The sequence below is a fragment of the Rhinoderma darwinii genome, chromosome 4 (assembly GCF_050947455.1).
Source record: "Rhinoderma darwinii isolate aRhiDar2 chromosome 4, aRhiDar2.hap1, whole genome shotgun sequence".
Lineage (NCBI taxonomy): Eukaryota > Metazoa > Chordata > Amphibia > Anura > Rhinodermatidae > Rhinoderma > Rhinoderma darwinii.
Window position 1 is genome coordinate 183,465,787 of NC_134690.1, and position 16,161 is coordinate 183,481,947.

At 38.1% G+C, this 16,161-nt stretch overlaps 1 protein-coding gene across 1 annotated transcript in view; it reads left to right on the plus strand.

Annotated features, from left to right (window-relative positions):
- The first annotated feature begins 1,187 nt into the window (after positions 1 to 1,187).
- HCRTR2 (hypocretin receptor 2) overlaps positions 1,188 to 16,161 on the plus strand; it is a 145,717-nt gene continuing 130,743 nt past the window's right edge. Inside the window, exon 1 of the mRNA XM_075864134.1 lies at positions 1,188 to 1,696. Coding sequence (XP_075720249.1) covers positions 1,495 to 1,696 — 202 coding nt within the window. The 5' untranslated portion in view covers positions 1,188 to 1,494. The remainder of the gene's footprint in view (positions 1,697 to 16,161) is intronic.

Consider the following 16,161-nt stretch of genomic DNA (forward strand, 5'->3'; position numbering starts at 1 on the left):
CAAACGTCTCGTTGATCGGTGCTCTTTTCATGGCTTATATTGGCCCATGTAAAAGACCCTTTACTATCCCCCTCCTTTCAGTTGAATCAACCCAGCCAATATCCTCTGAAATCTCTCATTAGAAAAGCATTTCTGCCAAACAAAACTGACGCTTACTGGATGTTATATGGTTTGTCAACCATTCTCAATAAACTAGATACAGGTCTGTAGACCGTTCCAAGAATGGACAAAATAGTCCTGGTGTAAGAGCCATCAGTAATTTATGATTGTAACCCTTCATTTGGGTCCAAACAGTTGTTTTTTTTCTATCCTTCCATTCATACAAGTATAACAAGATTTTTAATCTGAGTTTACTGTATTAAAACTAATGACGGTATGGCTGTGGTTGGCAATTTGTATGTAAGTGACAATAAATTCATGTGTGATAGCTGACTATGAAAGTGGCGATTTAATATAAATAGCCATTAACGAGTGATGTATAGTAAATATGCCTGGGGAAAAAAGGGCAGACAATGAGCACGTAAGTATTAAAATATAGAGCAAGATTTGGTGTGGTATTTAAAATTTTTGCCATGAAATTGCTATTCCTACTTGGCTTCAATTTAGGTTGTACTATAATCCAAACGATATAGATAAATTGTATACTAATACCATGCAAAACCTTGAGAGAAAGATTACAGTAGTTCTTGGCATGTGCCTCCTGTCTGTTTTAACACAGTTCACCCTCTAAATAATATTAATAAACACATAAATACATAAGAACATGTTTTCTGTTACTATCATATTGACTGGGTGCAGGAATGCCCTATGTTTGTCTCTGTTTTTACCTCTGTGCTTGGAAACAGTGCATTGTCTTGGAGCTGTCAGTTACAAATAATACTATCACCCCCTCCTCTACTTCTTTGCAATATATTAAATAAAGATCAAGGAGTTTAACTTAAGACAACAGAGAATAATGAGAGTCTGTTCCTGTGCTAGAATTGCAGAAAAGTAACCATTTACACCATCAAACAGCTTCAATTCAGTTAATATGTAGTGAGAATAAGAATTAAAGGCATTTTGCAATGTCTGTAAGGTGACAGACCACATCCTACAGCTACTATAACATTTAAATGGCATGGAAGGGGATGGGCTACAGGGGAGAGTGGAAGCCCCTGCACTTTGAGCCAGTGAAATGGATTCAAACACAGAGAAAGGAGAATGCGCTTCTCTCCTCCCAGCTGTGGTTATTTCTTTTCATTTCCTACAAGCAAACAGGATAATATGTTCATCACATTAATGGCATGTGCACAGCAACGTTAGTGGGGAAAGTTATTGTGCCTTTAACTTATATTAGAGAAACACTTAAAAAGTCTTCCCTGGAATGGATTGTGACATCTATAAAAGGATGCTTTTGTTTGCACCTGTATAAGTTGAGCAGTCCACAGGAATTCATCTGTGCTTCATGTATTTTATCAACACGGATAAAGGATCCACACTGATAACTGGAAAAGCATGCCAGGAACACAACTTGATGGTTGGTCTGTGCAAGATGTCAATGTGACCCAGGAGCCACTTCTGAACCCATCTTCTAATTATGATGATGAGTTCCTTCGCTATGTCTGGAGGGAATATTTACAACCCAAGGAATATGAATGGGTGCTTATTGCAGGATATATTGCAGTATTTATCATTGCTCTTATTGGAAATATTTTAGGTAAGTGGCCTCCATGTACTGGATGGATTCATTTTAGATTGTTTGTTGCTTACAGCAAGTTGAATGTTGTTTAATTGACATTTATGTTGTGTGTTTATTCTGCTAGAGTCCCATTGTTTTCATTGATTCATAGTGTGTGTGACTAAGGAACGAAGATCTGAATATGTATCAATTAATAGCACGATTGGTCTCACTGAACGACAGTGCTGAGACACTCCAGCCTTTATGTCTTTGCAGGATCCTCTTCATTTCATACAGATGTTGGACATTCAGTAACTATTATCTGGGTGAACTTTGATGTTACATTTAGAACTAAATCCATTTTATTTGCATTTAGCATCACGTCATATATCTGGATGGAATAGTTTGTCTAACACTCTCAAGATAAAAGTGTTGAGTGATTCCACAACATTGTAACTATGTGCGCTAAGCAATGACTACAAAGTGGTTTCCATGTGTAGTAAATAAATGCAAAGGGCACTGTAAAGTGTTATGTAAACAGGTCACTATTGTACAGCAGACATAGTGATTTGCTTAATCGAATTTTGAAATATTGGTCATTGCGCTTCTGAAGTTCATATTTTCTTCCCATAGACAATTTACAATAGGTATCTCTTCCATTGCACTCTTATGGTTTGAAGTCATAATACTAATAGACATGTCTGCTTCCTATCAGGTCCGGTCTCCGAAAAGTGTAATTAGAAACAAATCACAAGGTCATACCCAAGTGTACAGAATTTATCCCAATTCAAATTCCTTTCATATGCTGTCTGTGGATTGTTTCATTGATAAGTATTAAATAACATTTCAATATTTATAATAATAAGTTTCCAATTCCTATGTGTTTGTTATGTCATTTCATACTAAAACGTGTTAAATGTGTGTTTGGGCATCAACTGGGTTTTATTTTCTGCTTGGCAAAGGCAAAAAACTCTGTGCTTTATTCAAATAAATATTGTATTTGGTAATTTTACATGTCTTAGGATATTTATGTCTTAGAAAATGCTTAATTTGTCTTATTTTTCTGAATAATTAAGAGTAAATGGAATATTGGATTATTGGTTAAAATGGAAATGTCTATGATTTTGTACTGAAAAATGAGTTTGACACGTGGGTTAATCTGCAGCATTCTACTTTTGATCCATTCATGATAATACAGAGCCATCTAGTGTTCTTGTAAAGCAATGTTTTTCTTTTTTGACATCTACAGTATATATGAAACTACCGTTTCTACACTAGTATGTTTAAACTGGACATTGTTACTGATACAATAGGTTTGTATCAAAATGTCATAACTAAACAAGTGTAAACAGTTGTATTAAGTGCTCATTAAAGGTAAATAGAATATAAAAAGACAAAAATATATAAACACAATTAATATCCTGGTCTTTAAAGAGGCTCTGTCACCAGATTTTGCAACCCCTATTTGCTCTTGCAGCAGATCGGCGCTGCAATGTAGATAAGTGTAACGTTTTTATTTTTAAAAAACGAGCATTTTTGGCCAAGTTATGACCATTCTTGTATTTATGCAAATGAGGCTTGCTAAAGTCCAACTGGGCGTGTTTAAAGTAAAAGTCCAACTGGGCGTGTATTATGTGTGTTACATCGGGGCGTTTTTACTTCTTTTACTAGCTGGGCATTCTGACGAGAAGTATCATCCACTTCTCTTCAGAACGCCCAGCTTCTGGCAGTGCAGACACAGCGGTGTTCTCGAGAGATCACGCTGTGTCGTCACTCACTTCCTGTCCCAGGTCCTGCATCGTGTCGGACGAGCGAGGACACATCGGCACCAGAGGCTACAGTTGATTCTGCAGCAGCATCGGCGTTTGCAGGTAAGTCGATGTAGCTACTTACCTGCAAACGCTGATGCTGCTGCAGAATCAACTGTAGCCTCTGGTGCCGATGTGGCCGACACGATGCAGGACCTGGGGCAGGAAGTGAGTGACGTCACAGCGTGATCTCTTGAGAACACGCTGTGTGTCTGCACTGCCAGAAGCTGGGTGTTAACGAACAGAAGTGGATGATGCTGATTCGTCAGCATCATACACTCCCATTCCTAACGCCCAGCTAGTAAAAGAAGTAAAAACGCCCCGATGTACACACATAATACACGCCCAGTTTTACTTTTACTGTAAACACGCCCAGTTGTACTTTTGCAAGCCTAATTTGCATAAATACAAAAATGGTCATAACTTGGCCAAAAATGCTCGTTTTTTAAAAATAAAAACGTTACTGTAATCTACATTGCAGCGCCGATCTGCTGCAATAGCAGATAGGGGGTTGCAAAATCTGGTGACAGAGCCTCTTTAAACCCTTCAGGACCAAGCTTATTTTGGCCTTCCGGTCCAGCCCCATTTTTTTAAATCGAACATGCGCCGCTTTATGTGGTAATAACTCTGGAGTGGTTTTACTTATCCAAGTGATTCTGTGATAGTTTTTTTGTAACACACTTTTCTTTATGTTAGTGGTAAATTTTGGTCTATGTGTTTACTCTTTTTTTGTTTCTTCTTTTTACAGTATAAAATTTTGTACTAAACTACTAAACTCAAGCGTTATCTAAACCCACCTCCCCCTTTAAATTACACAGCTAAACCCTAGGTGAGAGCCAACAAATTGGGCTTGGGCCCCCAAAACCATGGGCTTCCCTCAATGTATGGCTTTTTAGCCAACTAAATAGCCCTGTTTCCTTCATGATCTAGTCAACTTAATTTTTCAATATTACCCCCACCTTAATTAATTAATTAATTAAGGGATCCGTTACCCAACAACCCCTCACCTGTTTGTTTGTTTTTCCGGCCCACGCCCAACCATGGCTCTCCACTGTACAATCATAGCCCTAACCTACCCCGACCTCCTACCCTAACACAAAAGAATCTCATAATGGACATATGGACACTTCACTTAATTGTATAAAGTATGTAACTTCCGCCAGTGTCCATACAATTATGTTTACTCTTTATTTATAAAAAAAAAAATCTAACATTTTGAAAGATTTGCATTTTCCTACATTTGAAATTCTCTACTTTTAAAATAGATAATTATACCACACAAATTAGTAAATAAATAAGGTTTACTGTCTTCTTTATGAAGGCATACATTTTTTTCTCAGGATGTTATAAGGCTTATAAGTTTACTAGCAGTTTTTCAAATATTCAACAATTTGTAAAACAGTTTTTTTAGGCAGCACTAACGTTTTGAAGTGGCTTTGAAGGGTTTATATATTAGAAAACCCTCATGAGACACCCCATTTTAAAAACTGCACCCCTCAACATATTCAAAACAGCATTTAGGAAGTTTGTTAACCCTTTAGGTGTTTCACAGGATTTAAAGCAAAGTGGAGGTAAAATTTACAAATACATTTTTTTTCTGGCAGATTTTCAATTTAATCCATTTATTGAAGTCACACAGCAGGTGTTAAAAGAAAACACAACTTAATAATTATTACACAGATTCTACAGTTTTCAAAAATATCCCACATGTGGCCCTAGTATGCTACTGGACTCAAACACATGCCTCAGAAATGAAGGAGCACCTAGTGGATTTTGGATTTTTGTTAGGATGTTTTCCAGGCACCATTTGTTTAGTGTTTTACTGGTATGTCAGTTTATAATGTGGGGGCATAGGTAAGTTTAGTGGAGCATATCAGCGCATAATAAGGTGGTATAATAATGGGGTAAATAAATAATATCATTACTTATCCATGGATATTGACATACGCTTTGAACCAATCCTTAATGCACAGGCCAGTTTTTTTGGGACAGGTGTAGCACTTCTAAAGGGTGCCCATGGTATTGTCAAAATATCTGCACTATAGTATTACCTAATCTTTGACTTCTTCACTAGCCCCATATGCAGCACAAGACCCTAAAATATCACTGTCTCCGCTGCATCTACGGGGTTCATCTGTGGGGCCTAGCAAATGATGATGTGGGGTTTCAGGTAAAGAACTGCTTGACATATAAATTAGTCTGGGCCGTCGTTTTGTATCACTGCATTGTGAGAGAGTCATAACTTTTTATTTTTCCATTCACAGTGCTGTGTGAGGGCTTGATTTTTATGGGACGAGCTGTAGTTTTTATTAGTATCATTTTGGGGTACATGCTTTTTTTTTTTCAGTTTTTATTCAATTTTTTGGGGAGGTGAGGAGACCAAAAAAAAGCATTTGTGGCACTGTGTTTTATTATAACTGTGCAGTATAAACAACATGTTTACTTTAGTCTGCGGTTCTATATGCTTACGGCAATAATAAATGTATATAGTTTTTAACTGTTTTACTACTTTTACACAATAAAAAATAATTTTTCCTAATATATGTATATTACAGCCGGCACCTGGTGCAGATGGCGCTGGTACAGCTTCTGTGTCTGCTTCATCCTCAGGGCATAACTTTTGCATTAAGGCATGGTCAAAATGGGCATACTGTTATGCCCATATGCGGGTTAAAATGTAAATATCAATACAGATAAAATGTACATTACAATGAAAAAAAAATAGAAATAAAAACAGTAATTCAATAATAAATAATAGAGTAATATTGTAAGTCAAATATTTATTGAAATGACACACCATATTGCATCACAGACTAGTAAACTTTAAACATAGGTTCACCCTAAGCTTTCATTGAAGATTACTTTAGAAAAATTGCCTAATTTAATTTCCCTAGTATTATATTAAAATAAGGATTGCTCAAACCCACCCCTACCCAACCCCTTGTCATGTAAGCATTCTGCTAAGGCGCACAAGTGTGAAACGGCATTATAGGTCCCAATGATTCTGTTAGATCGGGCAGTTCAGGTCCCGTGGTCAGGCTAAGATTTGTGGCCTTAATGCACCTGTATTATGCCCGTGTGAAACTGGCCAAATACAATTGCAATGTCTTCAGGGCACTTTACTTTCCCTTCAGCAGTTACCAGCTGTTTCAAACTTGATTCACACATGAGGTGTTGATGCACGGGAGGAGGTACCTTAATCCCTCGGGGGCTAGTGGGGAGCCAGTGGTGGCAAGATCAATGCATATTTCAAGCTAGTTCAGAAGTCCTTTTGTTAGATTAAGTTTACTGTTTTGTGTAATATGCCCTGCCTCAGATGAGCGAATTGATGCTACATGAATCGAATTTGGTCTGAGTTTCCCCCAAAGTTTTAGATTTGGCAAATTCCAAAATTCTAATGGGGTTTGTGTTACACAAATCACGGAAAAATGGCGGCTGCCAGCTTCCATTTTACAGATTATAAAAAGGATCACATGATCTTGGGAGAGTTTCCCCATAATGACTTGCAGACAGTCTTCCCAAAATGTACTGTGCTTAACCCTCCCTCTACCCATATATGTTGCTGTTACTTTTACATTACTAATGCTGGTTTGGTATTATTAGTTTGAAAGGGATTGGATACAGTTCTAGAGACATCAGAAAGTCAGACTTGAGATTTCAGGGCAATCAGAACACTTTAGATGTTCAGCAAATTTATTCAGACCAAATCGAATTGCCGATTTGATCGATCGAAACAAATTGAGAGATTTGCTTATCTTTAGTCCTCAAACCAGTCCTTTAGACTTCAAACGAGTGCTGCAACTCGTATATCAGAGCTAGAATGGCGGTTTGTGTGTCATTTTAAAGTCAGATATTCGAATCGCAACACTTTGATATGAGCTTACTGAGTGAACGTCGATGCAGAAGAGAGGGCCCTGCCCATGAGGACTTGTAGAAACTGCTCATATAGTTGTGTAGCGAAGAGAGGGTAATTCTAGCAGGTAAGCTTTTCTGAAGAGGGGGCTTTTCAGGTGGCTTTTGAAGGTTTGAATGGTGGGAAAAAGTCTGATGTGTTGGAGTAGCGAGTTCAATAGGATGCACAGGAGAAATCCTGGAGACGATGATGAGAGGAGCAGATAAGAGATTGTGGACTGCCTTGCATGTCATTGTCTGTATATATATATTTTTTTATCAAATCTTTGTTTATTAGTTTTATAATCATCCATTGCAGCACAATAACAAATTCCAATCATAGAAAATCATAAAAGTTTACATAACCAAATAATGATGTTATACATCTTCAAACAGTTGTATAATACAGATCAACATATTTGACCTATGGGTACAGGCTCATTTACAGTAGAAGAAAACTTGTGTTAAATCTTAGAACACCATCACTGACATGTCTAGAACCAATATTGTCTGGGAACAGGAGTTACCAAACCAACGGGGGATGAATAGTGATTGTTGTTCCTATAAGTATCCTGGGGTAACACCTATTTTCCAGGGAAAACACTATTTGTTCATATAACTGCCATATCCATCAGGATCAGAAATACAATTAAGTCAAGGGAGCCACATTTTTTAATACTTATCAGAACGTCATTGTCTGTATTTTAAAATGTATTTACTGAGCAATGGGTAGCTTGTAAAGGGACCGGCAGAGAGAAAAGGCAGTACAGAAAAAAGGGCAGAGTGCAGGTTACAAAGACAGCAGAGCTTAGGATGGATTGGAGTGGAGCAAGGAGGTTATGTATTGTGAACCCCAGGTTGTAATAAATGAACTCTGTCACACGTGTGTGCTCTGATTTTCACATAAAGGAGGTCTTATTTTATCTTAATCAAGCCGCTTGTTGACTATGTGACCTAGATGGTTTCCACATCGCAGAGTCAAATAAGTAACTCCAATCACTCACACCACACATCTGATCTTTAGTAAACCCCTATGACTACTTCTACTAAACTTCTGTCCTATGAAACAGATTTTCGTCAGTTAGAAATACATTTTTACATCACGCACTGATTGTTGCCGTGAAAAACTCTGGATTAGGTTTAGAGTTTGTCTTGGGGATGGGACATTTATATATACTGTATATAACCTCCCTGTTTAATATGCATTCAAAAATGCCATGCCATGACAAGGCAACCTCTACAGATTGGTCCCTGATCTAAACAGACTCACCTCTCTTATGGGCCTGGGTGTATAAATGAACTCAGGATAGGCAGTAACCAGCTACACTTGGACAGATGGGAAGAGTGCACAACCAATAATACAAAGAACTGGCACATGATTTATTTTTTCCAAGAATTGTATGAAGGACCAGGGGACATTCATTACATGTGGAGGAAAGGCAATTCAGACAGTAATATAGGAAAGGGTTATTTACAGTAAGAGTAGTTAAACTATGGCGCTCCCTACCCCAAGAAGTGGTAATGGCAGATACAATGACAAAATTCTGCATACAGAACAGCTGTATCATTCACTATTACCTGAATCCGTCAGTCCTGTGGACCTCACAGGTTCAGTGTCAGCGGGTCCTGTTTGTCTCTGACACGCAGGTTCCACCTGTAATCTATCACATCTAAGTTCATAATGTGTGTTAGAAACATGCAGGACCTGACAGGAACAGGATTTAGTGCTACATACAGCTACTCTGTATAGAGAATACAGAGCAGCTGTATCTCAAAAAGTTACATTATTTTTTAATAAAAACTAATTATAAAGTTACACCAAACACACTGTCTAACCTTTTTTTTAAAAAAATGCCCTTCAAAGGTTTACATAGCCTTTAATCTCAGAAAGATTGATGGACATGTGTCTTTTTTCAACCTAAGTTAGGCCCAATTCACACTGGGAATTTTGAGGCAGATTTTTTCTGCCTAGAAAATACTCCATGTGGACAGGGGCAAACTATATAACATTGGTCCCTATCCCCATTGGGACTTACACTCTATATTCCAAATTAACTTATCAGTATGTTTTCGGAGGGAACCGGAGTACCCATGTTGCCCTTGATCAGATTTGAACCAATGAGCCACCATGCTGCCCTCATCTATAAGATTAATAGAAATATGAGCTCCAAATGGTTCAACTACCACAGGGTTAATATTTATCCTTCTCTCTGAAGTTAGAATCAATCAGAATTAATGTAATATTTAATGTAATATAGTAAATTACTTAACATAGTTTCTCAGTCAAATAATATGCATAATTAACAGTATTAGTTTAATTGACCTCAATAAAGTCTCCACAGAATATTATTATCTTGTTAGCGAGAATCTATGACTTCTGTGGATTACTGCACTTTTCCAGACTTTCTGCCCTGCTCATTTAGGCTCATTTCAGCAGAGCATGGGTGGCATATATGCCGAGAAAATCTCCCAATTTATTAACTGACAGACTTTAGTGGCCAAACCGATGTCAAAAGAGTATGCTTTTGGCATGTATTTGCCAAGTATACGTCGAGATTCCACAGCCCCAAACTGTATTGGAAAATGCAATCAACTTCACTTTTCAATACAACTATGTCAAATCCATAATACACATATGCAGCTGTATAAGCATACAGTTGCATACATCTGGGAATATGTTTGGTGGTACCATTTCAAACAGTGACGCCTAATGTAAAAAATTGACATCGTGTAAATTTAGCCTTTACAGATAACAGATCTCATGTGTAGAAAGAAAGAATTTTCTTTCTGGGCAATGTCATCTATCTATTTCTTAACCCCCTCCCAATATCCACGCTATATATACGGCAGTGTTGGCAAGGGGGTCTGAACCTGCGCCATTACCAGCAGTTGTCAGCTGTATATCTATCCCCTTAGATGCCGGGCTCATTAGCAACTGCAGAATCTAAGTGGTTTGCAGCCAATCGCCCCCCTGCAGTTCGATAGCAGGGTTCAGATGGTTACTACGGAAACCGGAGGCCTAACAATGGCCTCCAAGTCTCTCATCGACAAATACATGGCATCCAGAAACCAATCCAGCAAAAGCTGTGTTCCAAAAACCAAATGTCGCTCCTTCCCTTCTGAGCCCTGACATGTGCCCAAACAGCAGTTTATGACCACATATTGGGGATTGCCGATCTCGGTACAAATTGCTTTACAGATCTTGGGTTGCATTGTTTCCTTTTTTCCTTGTGAAAAGTACACATTTTTTGCTAAAACTACATCTTATTTGGAAAAATCTTCATTTTTATAATTTTATGGCCAAATTCTAAGCACTTTAGCAAAAAAAAACTATGGCGTAAAATCCTCACTATACCCCTAAATGAATTCTTTAGGGGTGTAGTTTCAAAAGTAGGGTCTTTTGGGGGGGAGTTTCTTATGTTTTGGCCCTTTAAGGCCTCTGAAAACCTACAATGGTGCTGAGAAAACATCCTAATTGAAAGAAGGCCCCAAAATCTACAAGGTGCTCCTTCAATTCTGAAGCCTGTGTTTTAGTCAAGTAGCACACTCGGGCCACATATGGGACATTTCTAAAAACTGCAGAATCAAGGTAAAAAAATATTGAGTTGTGTTTCTCTGTTAAGATTTGCAGTGTTACAGAAAAAAAAGAATTTAAATTGAATTTAAAAAAAAAGTCTTCTTCGCTTTGCATTCATTCTTGTTAAATGCCTAAAGCACACGTGTCAAACCTGTTGCCCTCCAGCTGTTGCAAAACCACAACTCCCAGCATGCCTTAAAAGCATGCAGCAACCAGGGAATGCTTGCAGCAACCAGGGAATGCTTGGAAGTTGTAGTTTGGCAACAGCTGGAGGGCCACAGGTTTAACACCACTGGCCTAAAGGGTTAAGAAACTTCCAAAATGTTTTTCTTTTAATACTTTGAGGAGTTCAGTTTTTAATATGGGGTGATTTATAATATATAGTCCCCTCAAAGCCACTTCAGAACTAAATTGCTCCCAAAAAAAATAGGGTTTGGAAATGTTCTTTAAAAAATGAGAAATTTCTGCTAAATTTATAAGCCTTGTAACATCCCTAGGAGAATAAAAGGACATTCTAAAAAATTATGCCAACATAAAGTAGACATATGGGAAATGTTACTTAGTAGCTATTTTGTGTGGTATAACTATCTGATTTACGTACAAGCAAATAAATTCAAATTTAGAAAAATGCTTATTTTTTTTAAAAAATCTACATTTTGGTGTTTTTCACAAATAAACAATGAATGTATTGACAAAATTGTACCACTAACATAAAGTACAATGTGTCAAGGCAAAATAATCTCAGAATCGCTTAAATAAGTAAAAGTTATTACCAGATAAAGTGACACATGTCAGATTTGAAAAATTAGTCAGGTAGGTCAAAACTGGCTGCAGCGGCAATGGGTTAATAACTATATAAATACCATTCTATAATAAATTGTGTAGCAATAATAGATAGAGTAGTAGTAGTAGTATTAGTATCCTGCACCACTTTAACAACACCAAATGAGGTTTAGCAGCCTTTTGTAATCAAAGCACAAAGTGTGTTTTAAGAATCTATCTGTATGACTGAAGGGCAAAAAAATTGAAAGTAGTTAGCCCAAATAAACCAGGTATCCTTTGTTTACTTAACTGTTACATTTGCAAATTTGTATATGATCTTTCAAATATCTTTTAATTTGAGTTTTTCATAAATAACGATCTGCAGGAAGCAAAACTTTTAATAAAGCACTCTAGCATAAGCACTACTTTCCATCAATTAGAAGAAAGAAAATTCCTCAGCACATCCGTAGAATATATGGTATAAAAAGAGCTTTATTAGGTCATATTAAAAAAAAAATCCATAGAGGACACAGGTAAGGCGTGTCACAGCTCACCTGTGTCCTCTATCCCTATCAAGAGTCAACAAAGCAAATAAACTGAATCCTGCCCGGACTATTATTCAAAGTCTAACATCCCCTCCATATAATTTTAATAAATACTTAACGCGTTTCTACAGCCCATTTTCGTTTGGATGTTTCCTCAGAGGTGTATATATAACATAATTCACAACAGCGGCAGCTATCACACAGTTGTGTGTAAGTGTCAAGCCCTCCTGTTGTGTAGACATCAGTGCCGTCACGAGAAAGGCAATGAAGTTTTCCACTATCAGTCCTATCTGCCATTCAATAGAAATCCATTCACAGAACATACACTTTACAAAAGCCTCAGCAAACTAGGTTTGTTGAGAAAACCCTGCTTTCTTGGATTGCTTTATCTTACCCATTTTAAAAAATAAGTGAGATATACACCCCCTCCAGTACTTTTCCTGTTGGCTTACAAAATAATAACTAAATAAGGTAATTCTAGCTGAGTTGTATATATTGTGTGAATAGTTACATATTGAAAGAAAAATATTTTTTACCGGAGTGCTTCTTTAATTCAGCTCACACATGGCAGTGATACATCCATGTGAGTCAGCCTTCTGATGTGTAAGAGGAAAGTGCACAGACTGCTTGTCGGAAAACAAGTGATAAACTGCAGTCAAGAGATCATGATGTCAAGCATTTTAGATAAAAGTTAGAACTTTATTCCATCATTTTATAAACCACATCGGCCTGCAGGAGACAGCTTATGCATTTTGAGCCTTACCGACTCTCATGCATGGCTTACAAAATCTAAAATTTAAAAAGTGAAAAATGAGTTCCAACCAATACAATTACGTGTTGAAAGACAGATGACTTGTATACTTAATCAAAGGTAAAATATCACCTACAACAGGTAGAATGAGCCTGTGCAATCAAGCTATAATAATATTAAACATTGACAGGACTTAAAAAATGAAAGGACATTAATGGAAAAAAAGATAAATATTATATTCTAATGATAAGCAATCAATAGTGATACAATAAATCAGTTTTGTAATTAAGGCCCAGCCGATGTCTTGTAAGCTGGAATAGCCAAAACATTAATACTGTCAGCGATATGTTCTGAAATAATTGTTTTCAACTTATGAATGGTGCAGCTCATACATTTCATTTTGCAAGATGTACAGGTATAAACCACATATTTTCTTTCGCAATCAATGTGATTATCATTTTTTTTTAGACTAAAAATATAATTTCGGGACCTGAAAAATATTGTGTTATATTTATATATTTACAAACCTGACATCTTGTGGACACACAATAATGTAAACCGTTATAGCTAAGCCAAGTGGTCACATTTTTATGGTTAGGATTCATGTGAACTCTGCTCTTACCATTACGTAGCTCAGTCTGTTACCTCTCCTCCACTCCTGTCCTCAATAACACCTTCACATGATTGGCAAGTCACCACCCCGCACAAGATCCGCACGCTCATCTCCTGAAATACTCTGTGCTGCTGTGAACTCTGCTCTTACCATTACGTGGTGACTTGCCAATCATGTGAAGGTGTTATTGAGGACAGGAGTGGAGGAGAGGTAACAGACTGAGAGCTACGTAATGGTAAGAGCAGAGTTCACAGCAGCACTGAATCTGCACGCTCATCTCCTGAAATACTCTGTGCTGCCTTAAACTCTGTGGACAGGTCAGGATCCTGTTTCTTTTAAATGCTGCACTGTAGCGCAGCCTTATATAGTGGATCGAGCGGGTTCCCCAGCAGCATTTAAAAGAAACAGGATCCTTACCTGTCCACAGAGTTTAATGCAGCACAGAGTATTTCAGGAGAGGAGCGTGTGATTGGCTGCAGAGGCCGCTGCAGCCTGTGATTGGCTGTAGAGGCCGCTGCAGCCTGTGATTGGCTGCAGAGGCCGCTGCAGCCTGTGATTGGCTGCAGAGGCGGTCACGTGGGATGAAGCGTCATCCCTGGAGGCCGGCCTTCTGACGTCATCCTGACGTGCGTGACCGCCACTACAGCCTGTGATTGGCTGCAGCGGCGACATGGATGAAACGTCATCGCTGGAGGCCGGACAGGAGGAATGTAAGTATGAACGTATTATTATTTTTTTTTTATTACATTAAAATTGTATTTTCCGCGCGCCGAGCATGTACTGTCAAGGTTTCTGAAAGAGTTAGTGCAGCCCATTAACTCTTTCAGCACCCTGGACAGTACCATGCTCGGCGCACGGAAATTACAGGTTCGGTCAGAACTAGTTCGGTCCGAATCAAACTTTTTCATGAAATTCGGCGAACTAGCCGAACCGAACTTTTCATAAGTTCGCTCATCTCTAGTTATGAAAATAACTTGGTGAAAGAATGGCACCTAAAAATCTATTTTTTTTAGCCACATACTGCCAACCACTATTCTGTACCTGGGCCAAAATATCATCCTTGTATAAAATGGGCAAATCCTTCTATAAATTTGGCTATATTAACTGCTAAATTCTGTAGAAAATGTTTTTTTTTCTAATTCTATTGTTATTGCCCTTATTTTCCTCTTATTATCATGTAATAAGGTCTCACGTTACTTTTTTTTTTTTTTGCAACAATTTTTGTTGCTCAGTTCAAGGCCCACTTTTTCCTCAGACTGGGACACAAATAAGTTTACTTTAAAGCAAGCTCTTTTTTTTTTTTTTTACTCAATTATATTTTTATCTAAATTTCTAAAAAAAGGAATATACAGATATGTAGACAATCATTTATTGATACATTCCATAAGGGGGGGGGGTGAAGAAAAACTAGGGAAGAACTATAGCGAGCCTAAAGGTAAAGGAGGGAAACATGTCAGACAGTGTCTGAGCTTATACATGCAATGCCATGTAAATTTGGTATTGTAGCTCACAACCTAAAGAACAAGGTTAGCATGAAGTCAAAATATAACTTTATTTTAATTTTGGCATTTACTGCTTAGAATTAATAAATTAAATAAGTACAGAATACAATGTCAGTAATAGGTAAGGCACCTTCTTAAGAAATACACAATACAGTCACTTTGAGAAGACAATTTCCAGCACTTCAAATTAGAACCAGGTAGACCGGTACTCATCTTCCCACACCTGTGACCTGTGACACTAATGGTACCAATAGCTGAATGCAAAGCTTAAAAGCCAAGAAGGTCATGGAGGTCTGATAGCCAGGGACACAGTCCAGGGAAGCCAGGAGGCTGGAGTAGTATAACTGATCATAGAATACAGAATGTATTATCTCAGAAATGGAAAGGGCAACTGATGATTTCCACTTTCTCACAATCACCAGGCAGTCTGCTAGGATAATATGACTAATAACCACTGCATTTCCCTTTGTAGGGGTAACAACCTGTCCTTTAAAATGCTGGTAGTGAGCGGACCTTCTGGACCATGATAGAATTGCAGGCCTGGAAATTGTTCCCCTGAGCACGGGAACTTGGAATGGGCTGTCTATAAGGCTTCTTTTAGAAGTAAGCCCTTTGGAGCTTGGGGAGGTATGCATGGAAGTGGGGGCACCTGGCATTGGAGCTTGATCCCTGAGATGCAGAAAAGGACAGCCTTTCCTCCATATTCCTGTGCAGCAGGTGAGTGTTCTGTAGGGACATCGGCCAATGGGTTCAGGGAAGATGCATTTTTACTATACCATCCTTGGATGACCCCGGGGCAGGGCTGTAGAAGTCTTTGAGCCTCCGTGGAGCAACGGATTTAATTCTTCTTCTCTGCAGGAGAGGTAGCAAAATGTCTAAAGCAAGGTTGGGTCGCCAAGAATCTCCTGGGAAAAAAACAGACGCTTTGGAGCTATCTGCAGCAGGAGCTCTGCAAGGCACAACCTATCAGTGCTGGAGCCATGCTCCTCCACCAGAACAAGCTTTAAAACTTAAACTAGAAGGTTCACCTACTAATTTAAGCTCTTTAACGGAAA